Raw genomic sequence first — 19383 nt, forward strand, 5'->3', positions numbered from 1 at the left:
GCTTTGGATGTTTGTGCCATTTCTTAGTTACCCATTTTACATGCTGTGTCCACAGCTGCTTTATTCCCATCCCTAGACTTCAAGTTGCCATATTACTTTTTAGCTACCTTATGGCTCATTTTCAGTTAACTACAGTTGCAATGATAATAATTAAGATCTTTTAACCAATAAACTTCTTTCTTGAGTAAAAATTAGACTTTTTGGAATATGATTCTAAGAACAGTTCAGTTTTCAGATTTAGTATTCAAACCTCACATTTATCACATGTAGTGTGAAAATGTAGTATAAAAACACTTCCCTTCACCTTAAACGTGTGATATTTACCTTAAAAAATTTCCTTCATTTAGAATTTCTGGACCTTCTCCACTTATAAATCAGAGTGTATTCTTTTTCAAACTATAGTTTTTACTGTAGGGTTTTGCTACATTTCCTAAAGAGGAAAATACAGACAGTGGACGTACAGGTAGACGATTTTGAGTACAATACCCCATCACATGTATGTTGAGGGGAAGTATAATAAGGTCCTTCTCAATGACTACGGCTAAAAGACTAAGGGTGGCAAAGACACAAAAAGTACAAGAAGTCAAAAGAAATACCATTCCTTAGTCTGAAAGATGACATGATTCAACATGAGCAGAATGATTAAGAAGACTTTATTAGACTCAGCTACACATATGATGGTTTATCTAGCTCTCACTTAAATTTTTAAAATTTGCTTGAAAAATGATTTCACATTGATTTTTATTTCTTTTGGAAAGCTCCCATGTGCAATTTATTGGTAGTACCTCTGAAGGACTGAATTACTGATGATGTTTGGCTGATGTTTCAGATGATAGAGGAGGCAGAAGACTGCTACAAGTGAAGGTGTGTGTATGGTCTCAAAATGTCAGGATGGTACGGACACTGAAACAGAAAATAAAAGATAGAAATTGTTTTAGTGTTTAGATAATATACACTCTTCCATGTGAGAGTACAAAGAGCATTCAGTTTGTCTCTTTGAAAAGCTGTCTTTGTTTCCTGCTATTCCATTCCCATCCCTAATGCACTCAAGTCAAGTAAAAGGTCAGCTCATCTTTTCTTTCTGTTGTCTTTCTCCAACCTGAATCTCAATTATAACGTTCTGAGTGTGACTATCATTTAGGCTTCATTATGTATTAGATTTTCAAAATATCATTTTTGAGAGTCTACATTCCTTATACAATAACAAATACAAAACAACAATTGATAATTACATGTAATAAGTTCATGCTATCTGTCACTCTGTAGAGTCTCATCATGTATTTAATTATTTAAACCTCTATTTAAACAACACCATGTGGCAGGTTCTAATATTATTTCCATTGTAGAGATGATAGATGCAGAGATTTAGAGAGATTTGTACCTTACTTTAAAACATACATCTAGTGTGGGCTCCTGGGATTTAAATCCAAACAGAAAATTGCACAAATTACAAGATGATAGATAATGTGCCTAAAAGTGCTGATAATGTAATAAAGTTAAGATCATGCTGAAATTTTAACAGAGCTTAGATAAAGAAATGCTTAAGAAGACTTAAAAGTAGAAAAAAAGTTGATTTGTGTTTGGAGAGACTTTATTCTTTGGAAGATCAGAAATGTAACATTTTACTGGAACTAATGTCCTTTCTAAAAACCATCTTCTGATGGATAAATGCTTTAGAAAAAGATAATCTATGTATCTTAAAAAATTATTAGTATATATATATGTGTGTGTATATATATACATATATATGAAAAAATGTATATAGATAATTTAGAAACTAAAGAACAATATAAAGAAGAAAGTAAAAATAACCTGTAATCCCACAACTTAGAAATAATCAATGTTAAAATTTTCTTGAATTTTGATTATCTTTTTTCTAAACATATGTAAGTTTTTATTGCTCTGATTGAAAACTTGGAACTGTATTATATATATAAGTTCTGTATTCTCTACTCTATAACTTAAAATTACATCAGGAGAATTTCCCAATTTAATGAAATCATTTCCTTTTAAATGGCTTAATTAATTTCTAGTAATGTTTGCAATTTATTTAATATTCTTTTAATGTTCAACTTTTAGGATGTTTCCAATTTTTGCTGTTATAGATAATAAACATGCTTAAAGATATGTTCATTTGCATATCTCATAATTTCTGTAGAATAGATTCTCAGAAATGTAACTGTTGGGACATAGGATCTACGTTTCTTTTTTTGAGGTTTCTTATACATATGACCAAACTGCTTTTTAGAAAGGATGTGATCTGGTGCTGTTTGGATGCTAGTTTCTTTCCTTCTTCAATAATATTTATCAGACTAAGGGTCTAGTATATATTATGTGTATAGCTGCTTAAGAAATAGTGTTTAAAACCAAAAAACCTCATGAGCAGAAGTGTGAAGTCACAGAGAAAGCAGAGACTGTGGAACAAAAAGGTGGGAGTTAGGTAAAACTACCTATAACTAACTGTGTCTCATTTATAAATGCAAGTGATGAAATTCTTCTTTTTAGGTGTTTGTAAAAGATTAATATTAAAGGTAGAAAATGAAACTGACTTGGTTTTGTAAGTTTTGAAGAAAATGTAGATTTAAACATTTAAAATAGTATTTTGTACCCTTCCTCTTTGCAATAATTTTTATTTGTGAAAAATCCGTTGTAGATGGAAAAATAAGAGTAAAAATAATAGTCAGCATTTTTTGAAAAAAGTAATATATGCATAGAAAATGATGCCTATATATCTCCACTGACTTCCATAATGAGTTTTTGGGATGTCTGGAATGTAATTTAAATTTGTAGCTATTAATAGTCAACCATTTTAAGTGGCCAGGCAGGGACTGGGATAACTCCATGTTATATGACTATGTGTCTCTGATTCTTTTTCCTTGCAAAGCAGAGAATATTCTTGTGAAGATGGCAGAGGGTCTGATCATTCAGAATTGCTGTGACCAACATAATTTAGCTTCAGCAGAACAGGAAATGCAAAGTATTTTATTTTCTTGCAATATGATCTTATGTGTTCTACATGCAGAGACTGAACTGGGAATGGAAAACCAAGGCAATCCATCCTTGCCTCTCTCTCATCCTTCTACCTTTTTTCCTCTGTTAGTCAAACCCCACCAAAACTTAAAATCTACCTCTTTCCAGAGCGAAGCAGGTCAAATCCTTCATTTATTTTTTCAAGTGGTAAAACATGGGTAATTAACTGATCCAGTGAAAACTTCTTAGCCATGAAATCAGTCACAAGTTTGGGGACAGATTCTTTACTTTTGAAGCCTGAAAAGAAAGTGACATCAATGTTAGATTCATCCAGATATAAGCAGAGGTTTAGAGACAAGACTTTCTACATAAAATTTAAATGAAAGTTTATAAAATGTCCACAGACTATTGTTGCTGAGGTTAATAAGAGTGTATGTTTCAATATCTTTTTGAAGTGATTTGACTTTTAAAAAAATCTCCCCGCCCAACAAACCAGAGCCTTTGGTTATTAGTTCCCTCATAGAGAAATTATAGTATAGTTGGTTGTTCTCAGAATCAAGAAGAGATTCAGTAGTTGTCGACATCTGGGCAGTGAGTGCAGACATAAATTGTTGCTATGGGTTTCCTGGATCCTCCTAGGCATCTCAGTGCATTATGCAGTCACCAGTGTCAAAAGAGATGATGCTGAAAGATCCTAGTCAGTTCATGGGGACACCACTAAAGTCTACCTTGGGACTTTTCGGGTACATTAGTTCCACATCTAATTGATTTGGAGCCTCTAGATACAAAGGAATCTTAGTGTATTTTTAACTACATTGCATTTTAAACCCTTGCCTTGTCACTTGCAAAAGGGAAGAATTCCTGACCTTAGTAAGAATTTAGCCCTCAAGCCTAACTGCTGCTGCTAAGTCGCTTCAGTTGTGTCGGACTCTGTGCGACTCCATAGACGGCAGCCCACTAGGCTCCTCTGTCCCTGGGATTCTCCAGGCAAGAATACTGGAGTGGGTTGCCACATACCACCAAACACAGCTCCTTTCCAGGTACGTCCAGTCAACAGCAACATGGGGTTCATAGGGATATTTTGGGCATAAGGAGGTACTCCTACAATGACGCTTACACCATATGCTTCTTGACAGCACAGCAAGGCAGACATCTGGAATAAAATTAATATGTAGCATCATTAAAGTGGATTCTCTGGTAGTCCCCATTTGTGAAACACAGTATCATGTGCTATGGATCTAGTTAAATTGTGAGTGTGTGGCTGGAAGAGACTGGCTTTTTCTTCACTTCCATTATTTCCCAAAGCCACTACATGTGGCTTTAGAAGACGCCCAGAAAACATTTTGAATGAAACAGTAGATGAATGAAATTGTATGTTTTATGTACATAAATCTTCTTTAGAAAATAATAAAGATGTAAATACCATTACACATATATAATCTGATTCTTCAAATAAAGGTAACGTTTATCATCATGTGACCCCAGAGCAATCTGAAATGGTTAGTTCATTTAATTATTAAGTAGATATCTTGCACTCAGTACTTTGAACCAGGTATTTTGATGGTGAACCAGATATATGGTCAGTTATATCATCAATATTTCTCTCTTCTCCTCTTGATGGTCTTCCTTTTTAATGGATCCATATTTCTACTGCCCATTTAAATGGGCACTTTTTTCCTAATTTATATACATTTACCCTAAAGACCTTTTCCAAGAAAAAGAAATGCAAAAAGGCAAAATGACTGTCTGAGGAGGCCTTATAAATAGCTGTGTAAAGAAGAGAAATGAAAAGCAAAGGAGAAAAGGAAAGATATAAACATCTGATCAATGCAAAGACATAGAGGAAAACAATAGAATGGGAAAGACTAGAGCTCTCTTCAAGAAAATTAGAGCTACCAAAGGAATATTGCATGCAAAGATGGGCTCAATAAAGAACAGAAATGATATAGACCTAACAGAAGTAGAAGATATTAAGAAGAGGTGGCAAGAATACACAGAAGAACTGTACAAAAAAAATCTTCATGACCCAGATGATCACGATGGTGTAATCACTCACCTAGAGCCAGACATCCTGGAATGTGAAGTCAAGTGGGACTTAAGAAGCATCCCTATGAACAAAGCTAGTGGAGGTGATGGAATCCGGTTGAGCTATTTCAAATCCTAAAAGATGATGCTGTGAAAGTGCTGCACTCAGGATATCAGCAAATTTGGAAAACTCAGCAGTGGCCACTGTACTGGAAAAAGTCAGTTTTCATTCCAATCCCAAAGAAAGATAATGCCAAAGAATGCTCAAACTACCGCACAATTACACTCATCTCACTCGCTAGTAAAGTAATGCCCAAAATTCTCCAAGCCAGGCTTCAGCAATACGTGAACTGTGAACTTCCAGATGTTCAAGCTGCTTTTAGAAAAGGCAGAGGAACCAGAGATCAAGTTGCTAGCATCTGCTGGATCACGGAAAAATCAAGAGAGTTCCAGAAAAACATCTATTTCTGCTTTACTGACTATGGCAAAGCCTTTGACTGTGTAGATCACAACAAACTGTGGAAAATTCTGAAAGAGATGGGAATACCAGACCACTTGACCTGACTCTTGAGAAACCTGTATGCAGGTCAGGAAGCAACAGTTAGAACTGGACATGGAACAACAGACTGGTTCCAGATAGGAAAGGGAGTACATCAAGGCTGTGTATTGTCACCCTGCTTATTTAACTTATATGCAGAGTACATTGGAGAAGGCAATGGCAACCCACTCCAGTACTCTTGCCTGGAAAATCCCATGGACAGAGGAGCCTGATAGGCTGCTGTTTATGGGGTTGCATAGAGTCGGACACGACTGAGTGACTTCACTTTCACTATTCACTTTTCATGCACTGGAGAAGGAAATGGCAACCCACTCCAGTGTTCTTGCCTGGAGAATCCCAGGGATGGCATAGCCTGGTAGGCTGCCATCTCTGGGGTCACACAGAGTCGGACATGACTGAAGCGCCTTAGCAGCAGCAGCAGCAACAGCAGCAGAGTACATTATGAGAAACGCTGGGCTGGAAGAAGCATAAGGTATCAAGATTGCCAGAAGAAATATCAGTAACCTCAGATATGCAGATGACACCACCCTTATGGCAGAAAGTGAAGAGGAACTAAAGAGCCTCTTGATGAAAGTGAAAGAGGAGAGTGAAAAAGTTGGCTTAAAGCTCAACATTCAGAAAACTAAGATCATGGCATTTGGTCCAGTCACTTCATGGCAAATAGATGGGGAAACAGTGAAAACAGTGTCAGACTTTATTTTTGGGGGCTCCAAAATCACTGCAGATGGTGATTGCAGCCATGAAATTAAAAGACGCTTACTCCTTGAAAGGAAAGTTATGACCAACGTAGACAGCATATTAAAAAGCAGAGACATTACTTTGTCAATAAAGCTCCATCTCGTCAAGGCTATGGTTTTTCCAGTAGTCATGTATGGATGTGAGAGTTGGACTGTGAAGAAAGCTGAGTGCAGAAGAATTGACCCTTTTGAACCATGGCATTGGAGAAAACTCTTGAGAGTCCCTTGGACTGCAAGGAGATCCAACCAGTCCATCCTAAAGGAGATCAGTCCTGGGTGTTCACTTGGAAGGACTGATGTTGAAGCTGAAACTCCAATACTTTGGCCACCTGATACGAAGAGCTGACTCATTTGAAAAGACCCTGAATCTGGGAAAGATTGAAGGCAGGAGGAGAAGGGCATGACAGAGGATGAGATGGCTGGATGGCATCACTATCTCAGTGGATATGAGTTTGGGTGAACACCAGGAGTTGGTGATGGACAAGGACGCCTGGCATGCTGCAGTCATGGGGTTGCCAAGAGTTGGACATGACTGAGTGACTGAACTGAACTCTTGTTTTTTTGAAGTATGATTGACAAAAATCATTTATTTTTAGGTTGTATGCCATGAATTTTTAGGGTGTCGAGTGTGATGATTTAATATACATATGCCATGTGAAATAATTACCACAATTAAGTGAACACATTTATAATCTCACACAGTTACTAGTTTTTTTTTTTGCAGTGAGACCATTTAAGATCTTTCTTCTCAGCAAATTGGAGGTATATAAAACAGTATTATTAACTATAGTTAATAATACTATAGTAACCATGCTGTACATGGATGTCTCCAGAACTTGCTCATAACTGAGAGTTTGTACTCTCTGACATCTACCCATTATTCCTCTCCTACTTCCTCCAGCCCCTGGCCACCACTGTTCTACTCAATGGTTCTAAGAATTTGAATTTTTTTAGACTCCACATATAGGAAAGATCATACAATAATTGTCTTTCTGTGTCTGGCTTATTTCACTTTGCATAATGTCCTCCAGATTTTTCCAAGTTTTTGCAAATGTCAATACTTCTTTTCTATGGCTGAATAATATTCATTCATATATATACATATATACAGTTCACAAATGTATATTATACACACACACACACACCTCACAATTTCTCTATCTATTCATCCATATGGACATTTAGGTTGTTTCCATATCTTGGCTATTATGAATAATGCTGCAATGAGCATGGGGATGCACATGTCTAAGATAGTGAGTTTATTTTCTTTGTATATATTTCCAGAAGTGGGATTGCTGGATCACATGATAAAAGATCTATCTTAAATCTTTTGAGGAGCATTTATACTGCTTTTCATAGTGGCTGTTTTATATTCCCACCAACAGTGCACAAAATTCCCTTTTTTCCACACCCTCTTCAACACTTGCTATTGCTTTTTTTTTTTTTATAATATTCATTCGAAGAGGTATGAGGTAATAATCCCTTTGTGATTTTGATTTGCTTTCCCTTCTAATTAATGATGTTCAATTCAGTTCAGTTGCTCAGTTGTTTCTGACTCTTTGTGACCCCATGGACTGCAGCATGCCAGGCTTCCCTGTCCATCACCAACTCCTGGAGCCTACTCAAACTCATGTCCATTGAGTCGGTGATGCCATCCAACCATCTCATCCTCTGTCGTCCCCTTCTCCTCCTGCCTTCAATCTTTCCCAGCATCAGGGTCTTTTCTAATGAGTCGGTTCTTCACATCAGCTTCAGCATCAGTCCTTCCAATGAATATTCAGGACTGATTTCCTTTAGGATGGAGTGGTTGGATCTCCTTGCACTCCAAGAGACTCTCAAGAGTCTTCTCCAACATCACAGTTCAAAAGCATCTATTCTTCATTGCTCAGCTTTCTTTATAGTCCCACTCTCACATCCATACATGACTACTGGAAAAACCATAACTTTGACTAGATGGACCTTTGTTGGCAAAGTAATGTCTCTGCTTTTTAAGAAGCTGTCTAGGTTGGTCATAGCTTTTCTTCCAAGGAGCAAGCTGTTGGCCAAAAGAGCCATATAGCTGTTGGTCAAAATGGGCATATTTTAAATGTGCTTTGACCTTCTGTGAGCTTTTATTTATTTATTTTTACTCTGAAACTTTAAAAGAAAGCCTTTTCCCTCCAGTCAGGTTTTTAGACATGTGTGTAGTAAGAAAGTTGTTTAGGAAAACACCCCCCCCCCCGAAATATATAGTAGTTGATCCTTTGATTTTGGAGTATGACACTTGGATGATCAGAGAACCTCAGGACATGTGGCTATCAGATACTTAAAATAATCCAATTCCACAAGAGAAAATGGAGGAAAAACCATATTAAAAATGGCATAAGGAGCAAGTGACAGCCTTGGAAAGTGACAGCCTTGGAACATCAGTCATCTATGGAATAACTGTTCCTGGTCAAGGCTGCAAAGAGCTTTACTCTTAAGGTGCTGCTTCCTGTTCCCAGCACTGCTGGGACTTACTGGAGAACCTAAAGCGAGTGATTGTGTTGGTCTCTGGGGCTTTTTTCACTAGGATTCTAGAGAATTCTGCTTAGGGCGAATGTAGCTAGAGATGTGTTCTCTGTTGCAATTGATGATATCTGTAAGTATTTGAAAGTCGTATCATGTATGGGGTTTCCCTGATGGTCACACAGTAAAGAAAGCCTGCAGTGCAGGAGACCTGGGTTCGATCCTTGGGTTGGGAAGATCCCCTGGAGAAGGGAAATATCATGTATATTTTAAAGATGATTTAAGTTTTGCACAGTTGGAAATATTACTTCCTTTTGACAACACCAGATAACATTTATTAAGAGCTTACCACTGACAGGTGGCAGTTGCTAAGTATGTTACGTGTGTCATCTCATGTAATCCACAAACAACACTACAAGATACATATCACTTAAAATTTTTTGGTGGGAAAACCTGTTGACCTTTTAAATTATTCAGTTCAGCACACAGATTTGGATGCTTTTTATGTACCAGGCACTGTGCTATCTGCTGCGATAAACGGGGTGTATTTTCTGTTAATGAAATGATAAGGAGCCTAAAGTTTCTCATTGGTTTTTTTTTTTTTTTGGTCAAAGTATGGTCTTGAAAAAAAAAGAATTCATTAAAACATACAAATATTGTTAAATCATTTTTTGTTAAGAACGTGTTGAAAAATCAAACTTGCCAACTTGAGAACAGAATTTATATTCTTTATATGTACTTGAGTTTGAATTTTTAAAACTAAAAATTAAATTTATGATGGCTCAGTAAACCCCCCCTCCCTCTCTAAATAGGACATGATACTTTTACTCGTGACAGGTTTTTTTTTTTTTTTTTTGACTGATGGAATGAGATTCCTCATCATAATAAATTAAGCAACCCAGGTAACAAATAGGAAATGGAAAATCATCATAGTTTTAAAAATGTTCTTTCTATATAATGTTTATATCCTGCCACACTAAAGAAAACTCTAGAATGCAGAAGCTTATGTCTTGACACATTTCAAAGTACATACCATGGTGTCAAGCCGACCGATGACTTCAAATGAAAAATCCACACCTCCACCACTCACTTCTTTCAGCACCTCCTCGATGGGTTTCTCGTAGTCCTGAGGGTTGATGCACTCTGTGGCACCCACCTGTTTGGCCCTTGCAAATTTGTCTTTGTTGATGTCCACTGCAATGATCCTGGCTGCTCCAGCTGCTTTGCAGCCTATGATAACAGACAGGCCAACTCCTCCAAGGCCAAACACGGCACAGGTGGAGCCCTGGGTAACCTGTTTTCAGAAAATGTGAAAATGGATTAAGTAATAATTGTTAAGGGCTTTCCAGGTGCCTCAGTGGTAAAGAATCCGCCTGCCAATGCAGGAGATGCGGGCGCAATCCCTGGGTCAGGAAGATCTCCTGGAGAAGGAAATGGCAACCCACTCCAGTATTCTTGCCTGGGAAATCCCATGGACAGAGGAGCCTGGTGGGCTACAGTCCATGGGCTAACAAAGAGTTGGACATGACTTAGCAACTAAACCACCACCACCAACAACAACAATTGTAAGAAAGGGCCTAAATTGTATAAAGTGCCATGCTTTGTTTTTGTCAGAAGTTACTCAAATTATGTCCAACCTTTTGTCAAAACCTCTTTTGACTTTAGCTGCCTCACACTTGAAATGATGGGTTTGAATTAGATTAGTGTTTCTCTAATTTTCCTGGACATTAGACTCACCTGCTGCTGCTGCTGCTGCTAAGTCGCTTCAGTCTTGTCCGACCCTGTGTGACCCCATAGATGGGTGCCCATCAGGCTCCCCCATCCCTGGGATTCTCCAGGCAAGAACACTGGAGTGGGTTGCCCTTTCCTTCTCCAATGCATGAAAGTGAAAAGTGAAAGTGAAGTCATTCAGTCGTGTCCGACTCTTAGCGACCTCATGGACTTCAGCCTACCAGGCTCCTCCGTCCATAGGATTTTCCAGGTGAGAGTACTGGAGTGGGGTGCCATTGCCTTCTCCGTTAGACTCACCTAGGAAGCTTTAAAAAAATCTCAATACCCAGGTCACAGCCCATAAGCAATTAAATCAGACTCTGTGCCAGTAAGTGGAAAAAGATATGCAACCCACTCCAGTATTTTTGCCTGGGAATTCTCATGGACAGAGGAGCCTGGTAAGCTTCAGTCCATAGGGTCACAGAGGGTAGGACACGACTTAGTGACTAAACAACGACAACAACTCTGCAGGCAAGACCAAGTCTCCAAGTGACTCCAGTGGGAAACCCAGGCTGGGAGCCAGTGGACTGGATGACCATTGAGCTCTAGATGCTAGTGACTCCCCTCTTGAAGAAAATCTAGTGCCTCAAATCTATTGATGCCAGCTTCAGTCCATCACACATACACAAACACAATTCTAGGGAAATTAATAATAAATGGAAGAGAGGAGACTGAAAAAATAATCCAATTGAACCCTCAATAATTAACACCTTGGTTCAAAAACTTTCAGTAGTCATGACGTATAATGAGAGCAGAAAGAAGCTGTGAAGTAGAGAAGAGTTATCCCCAGCTTAAGCAAACTTAACACCAGGGGAAATTTAACAGATAATTTTAAGATAATACAGCTTGAGACCAACGTGTTCTTAATGGGTCTTTATCTCTGCTTTAAAAAATACACAAATGAAAAATAATGCAATGAAAAGCTGGTTTATATTTTAATAATGGATGAAATCCATTATCACAAGTACCCTTGGCTTCCACTCTGTGCGCAGGTTCAATTAGACAATCTGTTCAGATGATAAAGTTGTACAAGGGACTAGGTGCTAAGGTCACAGAAATTTGGAAAACACTTGCTCACAATAGCTTAACTTACCTAAGGGACTGTTTACTAAACCTAGTCTGTTATAGTCAGACTTCACTGTGGGTAAAATGTTCCTCCTGTACCAAGAAAACATTCTGTGGGGGTACAACACCACTTTTTTACCTTAGAAAAAGATGAGGCTTGTGATTGTGATTTAAAAGTGTTGGTAAATATCTACTGTGGTTTGTGATTCAGCAGGAGTTTTGAGGAGGCTAGTCGCAATTGTCATGTTAACTACCTGTAAGATGTTGGGCAAATGGCTTTATGTCTCTGGGTGTCAGTTCATAAAACAGAAGGATACTACTAGATTTTCAACCTTTTAGGAAGAGGAGACTTTAAAGAATTTCTCCTTAAAACCTGCCACATTGAAGTTTGGGCGTGTGTATGTGTTCATGGCTGGGGAGGAAGTATAGCAGTGGAATAAATGCTTAATGCATCATCGAAGCCTTATTGCTTTCCTCGTAGAGATACAGAGAATGCGCATGTTGGTGGCCCTCAGTTTGGACGTATATCAGGATATCAGGTCAGGCTCTGGAATCTCCTGTTGATCCTAATTATGGGAGTAGAGGATCCACGAACTAAACTCATAGTCAGCCCCTTCATTTTGTTTACTTTTGCTTCCTCAAAACTTAGCAGAACCTATTGTGCATGGCTCATGTAGGCACTAAATGAATGATAAAATGAACTCCTAGGTCTAAAACTCAGTAATACCACAAAGAACACATACAGAAGAATAATTATGGAAAACACCTTTCCTTTTTCTTAACTAATTATCAATAGCTTTTCATTTGTGATAACAGATACATTTTCTAGGGCATTCCCTCAATTCCTTCTGAGGGTATCTTCTACTTTTAATCAACATCCTCAATTCTGTGGAGCATAGCGATGCTATTATGGTAGAAGAGGGGAAAGCTTCCAATAAATGTGAAGAATGATCTCAGATTCCTGTGAGAAATTGCTTTGCTTTTAGCTCGTGACAGTCTGAGTGTAGCTGGTTTTATCACTCATTGTTATTCCTACCTTGGCAATTTTGACCGCAGACCCATAACCAGTAGAAAATCCGCAGCCAATGAGACAGACTTTCTCCAGTGGTGAGTCTTCATGGATCTTGGCCACTGACATCTCATCCACCACTGTGTACTGGGTGAAGGTGCTGGTGCCGAGGAAGTGGTGGATGGGCTTCCCCCTGCAGGTGAACCTGCAGGTACCATCACTAAGGGTCCCCTGTGGCTCATTCAGGCTGGTCAGTGCAACACACAAACACAAGAGGGTATAAGACAGGAGCAAAACTAGCGTGCAAATTCCTTCACTGCCAAGGAGAGTAACAGATACTCACTCGTGTTTCAGGCAGAGGTTGGCTTCCGGGTGTTTACAAACATTGCACTTTCCACACTGGGGAACAAAGAGTGGGATGACTTTATCACCTGGGGATGAGGATAAAACAGATTCTTCTTAAATTTCTACGCAGGAATTAAGAAATTAAGTAAGAACTTAAAGCTTCAGTTCGGTCAGTTCAGTCACTCATTCGTGTCCAACTCTTTGCGACCCCATGAATCGCAGCACACCAGGCCACCCTGTCCATCACCAACTCCCGGAGTTCACTCAGACTCACGTCCATGTCCATCGAGTCAGTGATGCCATCCAGCCATCTCATCCTCTGTCGTGCCCTTCTCCTCCTGCCCTCAATCCCTCCCAGCATCAGAGTCTTTTTCCAATGAGTCAACTCTTTGCATGAGGTGGCCAAAGTACTGGACTTATCCAAAAGACTCAGAAAAATAACATTTAAGAGATTATATGCAATGATGGCATGGAAATTTTCTGTTTATTCACTGTTTACCTCTAAAAATATTTGTATTAATATTTAATAATAGGATACAGTAAATATTCAAGAAAATTGGTAACCAGTCACGTTTAATCATGGTTTAAGGAAAAGTGGGGAAACAGTGGAAACAGTGTCAGACTTTATTTTTTGGGCTCCAAAATCACTGCAGATGGTGACTGCAGTCATGAAATTAAAAGACGCTTACTCCTTGGAAGAAAAGTTATGACCAACCTAGATAGCATATTCAAAAGCAGAGACATTACTTTGCCAACAAATGTCCGTCTAGCAGAGGCTTTGGTTTTTCCAGTGGTTATGTATGGATGTGAGAGTTGGACTGTTAAGAAAGCTGAGTGCTGAAGAATTGATGCTTTTGAACTGTGGTGTTGGAGAAGACTCTTGAGAGTCCATTGAACTGCAAGGAGATCCAACCAGTCCATTCTGAACCCTGGGATTTCTTTGGAGGGAATGATGCTGAAGCTGAAACTCCAGTACTTTGGCCATCTCATGCGAAGAGTTGACTCATTGGAAAAGACTCTGATGCTGGGAGGGACTGGGGGCCGGAGGAGAAGGGGACACCAGAGGATGAGATGGCTGGGTGGCATCACTGACTTGATGGACATGAGTCTGAGTGAACTCCGGGAGTTGGTGATGGACAGGGAAGCCTGGCATGCTGCGATTCATGGGATTGCAGAGTCGGACACGACTGAGCCACTGAACTGAACTGAAGGAAAAGTGGCCATATATTCAAAGGGTAAACTGTGCATGGGCTCCACTTCCCACCTGAGAAGAGATTATGTTGATTCAGTCCAGAGCTCACAATCCCCACTGTGTGAAGTCAGCCCTGAACAGGTTCAAAACACTGATTATGTTTGTCCCCACTATGTCTAGACATGTTTTTTCTGTCTCATCAGTAGTTTTCTTTGGACCTGGTAGAAGACAGTGCTTGGCAACACTAACATGGGAATTAACTGATTATGAACTCTACCCTGGCAGACACTGGGTCTCTTTCAATCCTCATGTATTCCCAGGATCTAACGTGGTGCCTGACATCTAGTAGGTCCTCAAGAAATACTAGCTGATGTAGAGAATACAGTAGTGCATGGATGCATACATGCCTGAGTCAGGCAGGAAGGGGATAAAGAAAGAGACCTCTGTCCCAGCTCAGCCTTAAATACGTTCTTTCATCCCTCATTGCTTCAGTGTCATTATCCAGGCTACATCACCTTGGGGCCCTGAGCCAAGGCACATTTCCTAAGTGTGAATTCTGTACCTGGTCTTACTGTAGTCACCCCTTCTCCAACGCTCTCCACAATGCCGGCTCCCTCATGGCCTAAGACCACAGGAAGACGTGTGACCACAGATCCATTAACCACATGGTCATCTGAGCGACAGATTCCTGTGGCCACCATCTATAGGGTAAAGGGGGGTTGATTAGATTCAGATAAGACTATGACCCTCAGATGGGCTTAACATACTCATTTTCCTGAAATTGCATTGAAGAATTTTAAAGCATTTTGCTAATAATTCCTACTCTTCCAAATACTGTTTCAAATTATACCTGAAGTTATTCAGCCTGATAATGCTCCACTTTCCTTTTATGCATTAAACAACTTAGAGTAATCTGTGAAATAATTGTTTCTTAACTATTGAAGTCATATAATATGCAGTCTTTTTGATAGAAATAGAAAATGCAGATAAGAAAATAAAGTTACGTAAGTGCCATCACATAATGCTAATTGATTTTAAATGATATATATTGTTTGCACTTCTTTGTTGTTGTTGTTGTTATTTAGTTGCTAAGTCGTATCTGACTCTTGGCGATTCCATGGACTGTAGTCCACCAGGCTCCTCTGTCCGTGGGATTTCCCAGGCAAGAATACTGGAGTGGGTTGCCATTTTCTTCTCCAGGAGATATTCCCAATGCAAGGATCGAACCCACGTTTCCTGTGTTGGCAGGCAGATTCTTTACTGCTGAGCCACCACATAAGTTCTTCGTTTCACTAGGATTATACTGTACATGCTCTTTGGTCTCTTTTTAAAAAATTTAACAATTTTGATTTATAGCTTCCCTTGACAACAAATGTAATTCCACTATCTGGATGACTATATTATAAGTGCTTTGGTTACTTTCATTGTTACATTCTGAAAAATTTAAACCTAAGATTAAATAGAAATGGAAAAAAATTTTACCTTAATACGAACTTCATGGGCCTTAGGGGGTGCAACCTCCACCTCCTCAATGGAAAATGGTTTCTTGAGCTCCCACAGCACAGCTGCTTTGCATTTTATTACCTGAAAATTGAGCAGAGAGATGACACCATTGTCCCCCCAGCCTTGAATTCAGGGAATGTGCCTTTAATCTTTTTACATGTACCATCTAGCCCCATGTCTGAAACTTAATATTGTTCCATGAACATGAACAACCTCTGATTTGCAAAAAGAATAATAGTGACTTTTTATAAAAATGTGTAAGGCAATAACACAAGGAAAGAGAAACAACTGTAGGAAGACATTGAGATAAAAATGGAATATATTCTTTTATGAAAAAAGATCATCATTGTTTTTCCCTCTAAAGGTTCTATTTCCTAATGTGGTTCTGAAATTGGTTGTTTATCCAAAGCTGTTGTCTTGTCCATGAAGTTCTAAATCACTATCACATTACTACCAGATTCAGTGTCTGTTTACATGAAACTCATTTCCCTCTTGCTCAATTCTCCACTTAAGCCAAAATGATTTGACTTTAGAATTCCTAAGCCTCCCAGCCTAGAATTTCTTTCTCTATTTGCCTGCTCCTTTGATTTCTCTCTCTACTTCTTCTATGGGCTCCTTGTTTGCATCACTAATTTGGAAGTTAGATTTGGCAGCTCTGTTTTGTTATATAATTTATGAATAGAGATTTCTTTCAGATTGGATTTGAGCCTAAAATTGTAGAGATTAAAACTACACACACACACACACACACACACACACACACACATAAAAATGAGAGAACTGTGTTTGACTTTCTAGCTAGCATAGCTTACCTACAGATGTTCTTACAAATGACAGTTAAGCATATATGTTTAGTGCTTGGGAATGTAACATAAGGGTTGTCTTCACTTTTGCAAAGCTGGTGTAATTGAGAGATTTTTCTGAAGAGAATTAACAACATACTACAAACATGATAAAAATTCAATTGCAATTTATCTGATGATTTATTTTTACTATATATGCACCAAATCCTTCCACTTTGCAAAGTGTTCACTATGGCCAATGCCACAATAAATATAAGAGTGCTTGGATGTAATACACTAATGGTAGAGAGGTGTTGAATATTGGGGTGCCAATGATGTAGCAGGCACAGTGGCTGTGTTGGGTGAAATATGAGTTTGACTTTTAAACTTCACAGGGTAGTATTACTGAATCATTAGTCTTATTTTTCAGATGAAAAGCTTGAGGCTCAACTGACTCAATAGTTGACGAGTACTTTTCCCAAAGTTACAAACCTGGGTGTCCGAAGAATGAATACCATTTTATCTTTCACTACTTGATGATAGTAAAAGATTAACAAAAGGTTAGAAGTTAGATAACAATAATAGCAGTGATTAATATTTAGTCAGTTATTTCTGTGTACCAGGCACTATTTTAAATGCTTTCCAGTATTAGTTTATTAAATTCTCACAACCACCTTACAAAAGTAGGTATTATTACTATTGTCATTTAGCATTTGAAGAAAATATAGTGCCAGAAGGTTAAACATAAGTGAAGTGTTATCATATAGCTAACAGTTATTGACATTGTATCTTAGGAGGGGGGGGATTGATTGCCTGTAATTTATAAATTTAATTAATGCATTTGGCCTACCCTTTTGATCTCTGAGTTTTGAAAAATTAAAATTTTCTTTTTCTTAAGTATTCTTCATTTGAAATGTAATAGGCTACTGTAAATGCCAATCAGTAATGCATGAAAATAAAGTTAAAATAAGAAAACTGTCAACTGATCATCTGTATGATTTCCAACCAGTCTTATTGATATAGGCCTGATATATATATAGGCCTGATATAGGCCACACTGTATAGGCCTGCCATTATAGCAAGATATTATATTGCATAATTCACTCCTTACACAGCAAACCTACTAGAAACAATTGCACAGGCTTTTGCCATTAAGCAGTTAAACAACATGAATTGATTGTATTGAACAACCACGTGTATTTCTCTGTACCTGTAAGCACATTGAACAAATAAACATGAGTCTGTGGAAGGCTTAGAACCAAATATATCTGTTCTCAATGTAAATAGTGGTTCCAACAGTATCAGTATTATTATTATTATTATTATTATTGTAAAATCACGTTGGTTTTTGCATGAAGATAACATTTCTATGGGAATTCCTTAAATTGTGCCATAATAGGACCCTTTAAAATCAGAATTTGCATGTTGATTCTGGTTTGCTTTATCTTTAAATTTTTTTGTTTTTTGATTGGAGTATAATTGCTTTACAGTGTTGTATTAGTTTCTGCTGTACAACTGTGAATCAGCTACATGTATACATATATCCTATCCCTCTTGAATCTCCCTTTTACTACGCATTCCCCCCCCCATCCCACCCATTTAGGTCACCACAGAGCACTGAGCTCGGCTTCCTGCGCTTTACGGCAGCGTCGCACCAGCTGTCTGTTTCACACACGGTAGTCTGTTTGTGTCAGTGCTCCTCTCTCAAGTCACCCCACCCTCTCCCTCCCCTGCTGTGTCCACAAGTCCATTCTCAACGTCTGCATCTCAGTCGGTTTGCTTAGCCTTGATGATTCTAATGCTTTGAAGTCAATAAAAGTTTTGTCACATTTAACTTTCCTATATTCATAAAAAGAATGATTATGATCAAAGAGAATAACATTTATATTATAAAGAATAATATTAAGTTGTATTATAAAGAATAACACATTTATATTAATGATATCTTAATATAGACATAACTTCTTGATAAAAACATTTCATTTCTAACATTAGACTTGAAAATTACACATGACTGGCTATAACTATTTCACATGTACTTAATATAGGAAATATAGATTTTAATATATATAGATGCTCTACATACTTCTTAAAGATATTTAGGTATTGCCCTTCTCAATTGTAGTTTAGTATACTTTGTATATTGAAGCATATATCCTAAGTTGTATTTCAGTATAAATTATTTCTAATTTATATATGAATTTTGTTATTCATTAAATAGTGTATCTCTAAATATTGCATGGTTGCTTCCCAGGTGGCTCAGTGGTAAAGGATCTGCCCACCAATGCAGGAGATGCAGGAGACATGAGTTCAGTTTCTGGGTCGGGAAGATCCCCTGGAGAAGGAAATGGCAAACCACTCCAGTATTCTTGCCTGGGAATTTCCATGGACAGAGGAGCCTGGCAAGCTATAGTCCATGGGGTTGCAAAAGAGTCAGACACGACTGACGGACTAACACACAGGTTGCTAGCCTCCTGAATAAAGGAAACTTTCCTTGCTAGCCAATGCTTGTCTCTCAAGCAGTCAAACATGAGTTTTACATTAATTAGAATAATTCTAAAAAAAAAAATTGCCTTACTTTTCCTGCTGTGCTCATGTTTCTTCTTTTCTCTGCTGGCAGGAGATGTGAATTACAGACTTACAGGCTCTTCCCTGTTCTAGTACATACAAGAGATAGATTGCACAGATTCTTATATGCTTGACTACCACCCTGTTCCCCACATGTGATCTGGGATCTTTAAGCCCTGCCCATCAGTTTATTCTTAGACCTAGTCAAACCAACAGTAACAGGGCACTGAACCAGCACTCAAACATTAACTTTGTTTGCAATATGCTAATTTCAAATAACGTCTTGACTTCATTAGTTAAATACTTTCTTATATGTACCTTTTTTTTTTTTTTTTCTGGATTATATATTTCTCCTCTCTCATTCCCACATA

General features: G+C 38.2%; 1 protein-coding gene across 1 annotated transcript; it reads right to left on the reverse strand.

Annotated features, from left to right (window-relative positions):
• Positions 1-614: 614 nt before the first annotated feature.
• Positions 615-19152, reverse strand: ADH1C (alcohol dehydrogenase 1C (class I), gamma polypeptide). Its single transcript, XM_055587446.1, has 9 exons — positions 19023-19152; positions 15642-15743; positions 14722-14860; positions 12966-13053; positions 12650-12869; positions 9812-10072; positions 3988-4123; positions 3129-3267; positions 615-903 (listed from the first exon to the last, which is right to left on the reverse strand). The coding sequence occupies exons 1-9, from the start codon at positions 19038-19040 to the stop codon at positions 879-881; spliced, it is 1128 nt and encodes a 375-aa protein (XP_055443421.1). The 5' UTR covers positions 19041-19152; the 3' UTR covers positions 615-878.
• Between the last annotated feature and the right edge of the window lie 231 nt (positions 19153-19383).

Source organism: Bubalus kerabau, chromosome 7 (assembly GCF_029407905.1).
Source record: "Bubalus kerabau isolate K-KA32 ecotype Philippines breed swamp buffalo chromosome 7, PCC_UOA_SB_1v2, whole genome shotgun sequence".
In the NCBI taxonomy this organism is placed as follows: Eukaryota; Metazoa; Chordata; class Mammalia; order Artiodactyla; family Bovidae; genus Bubalus; species Bubalus kerabau.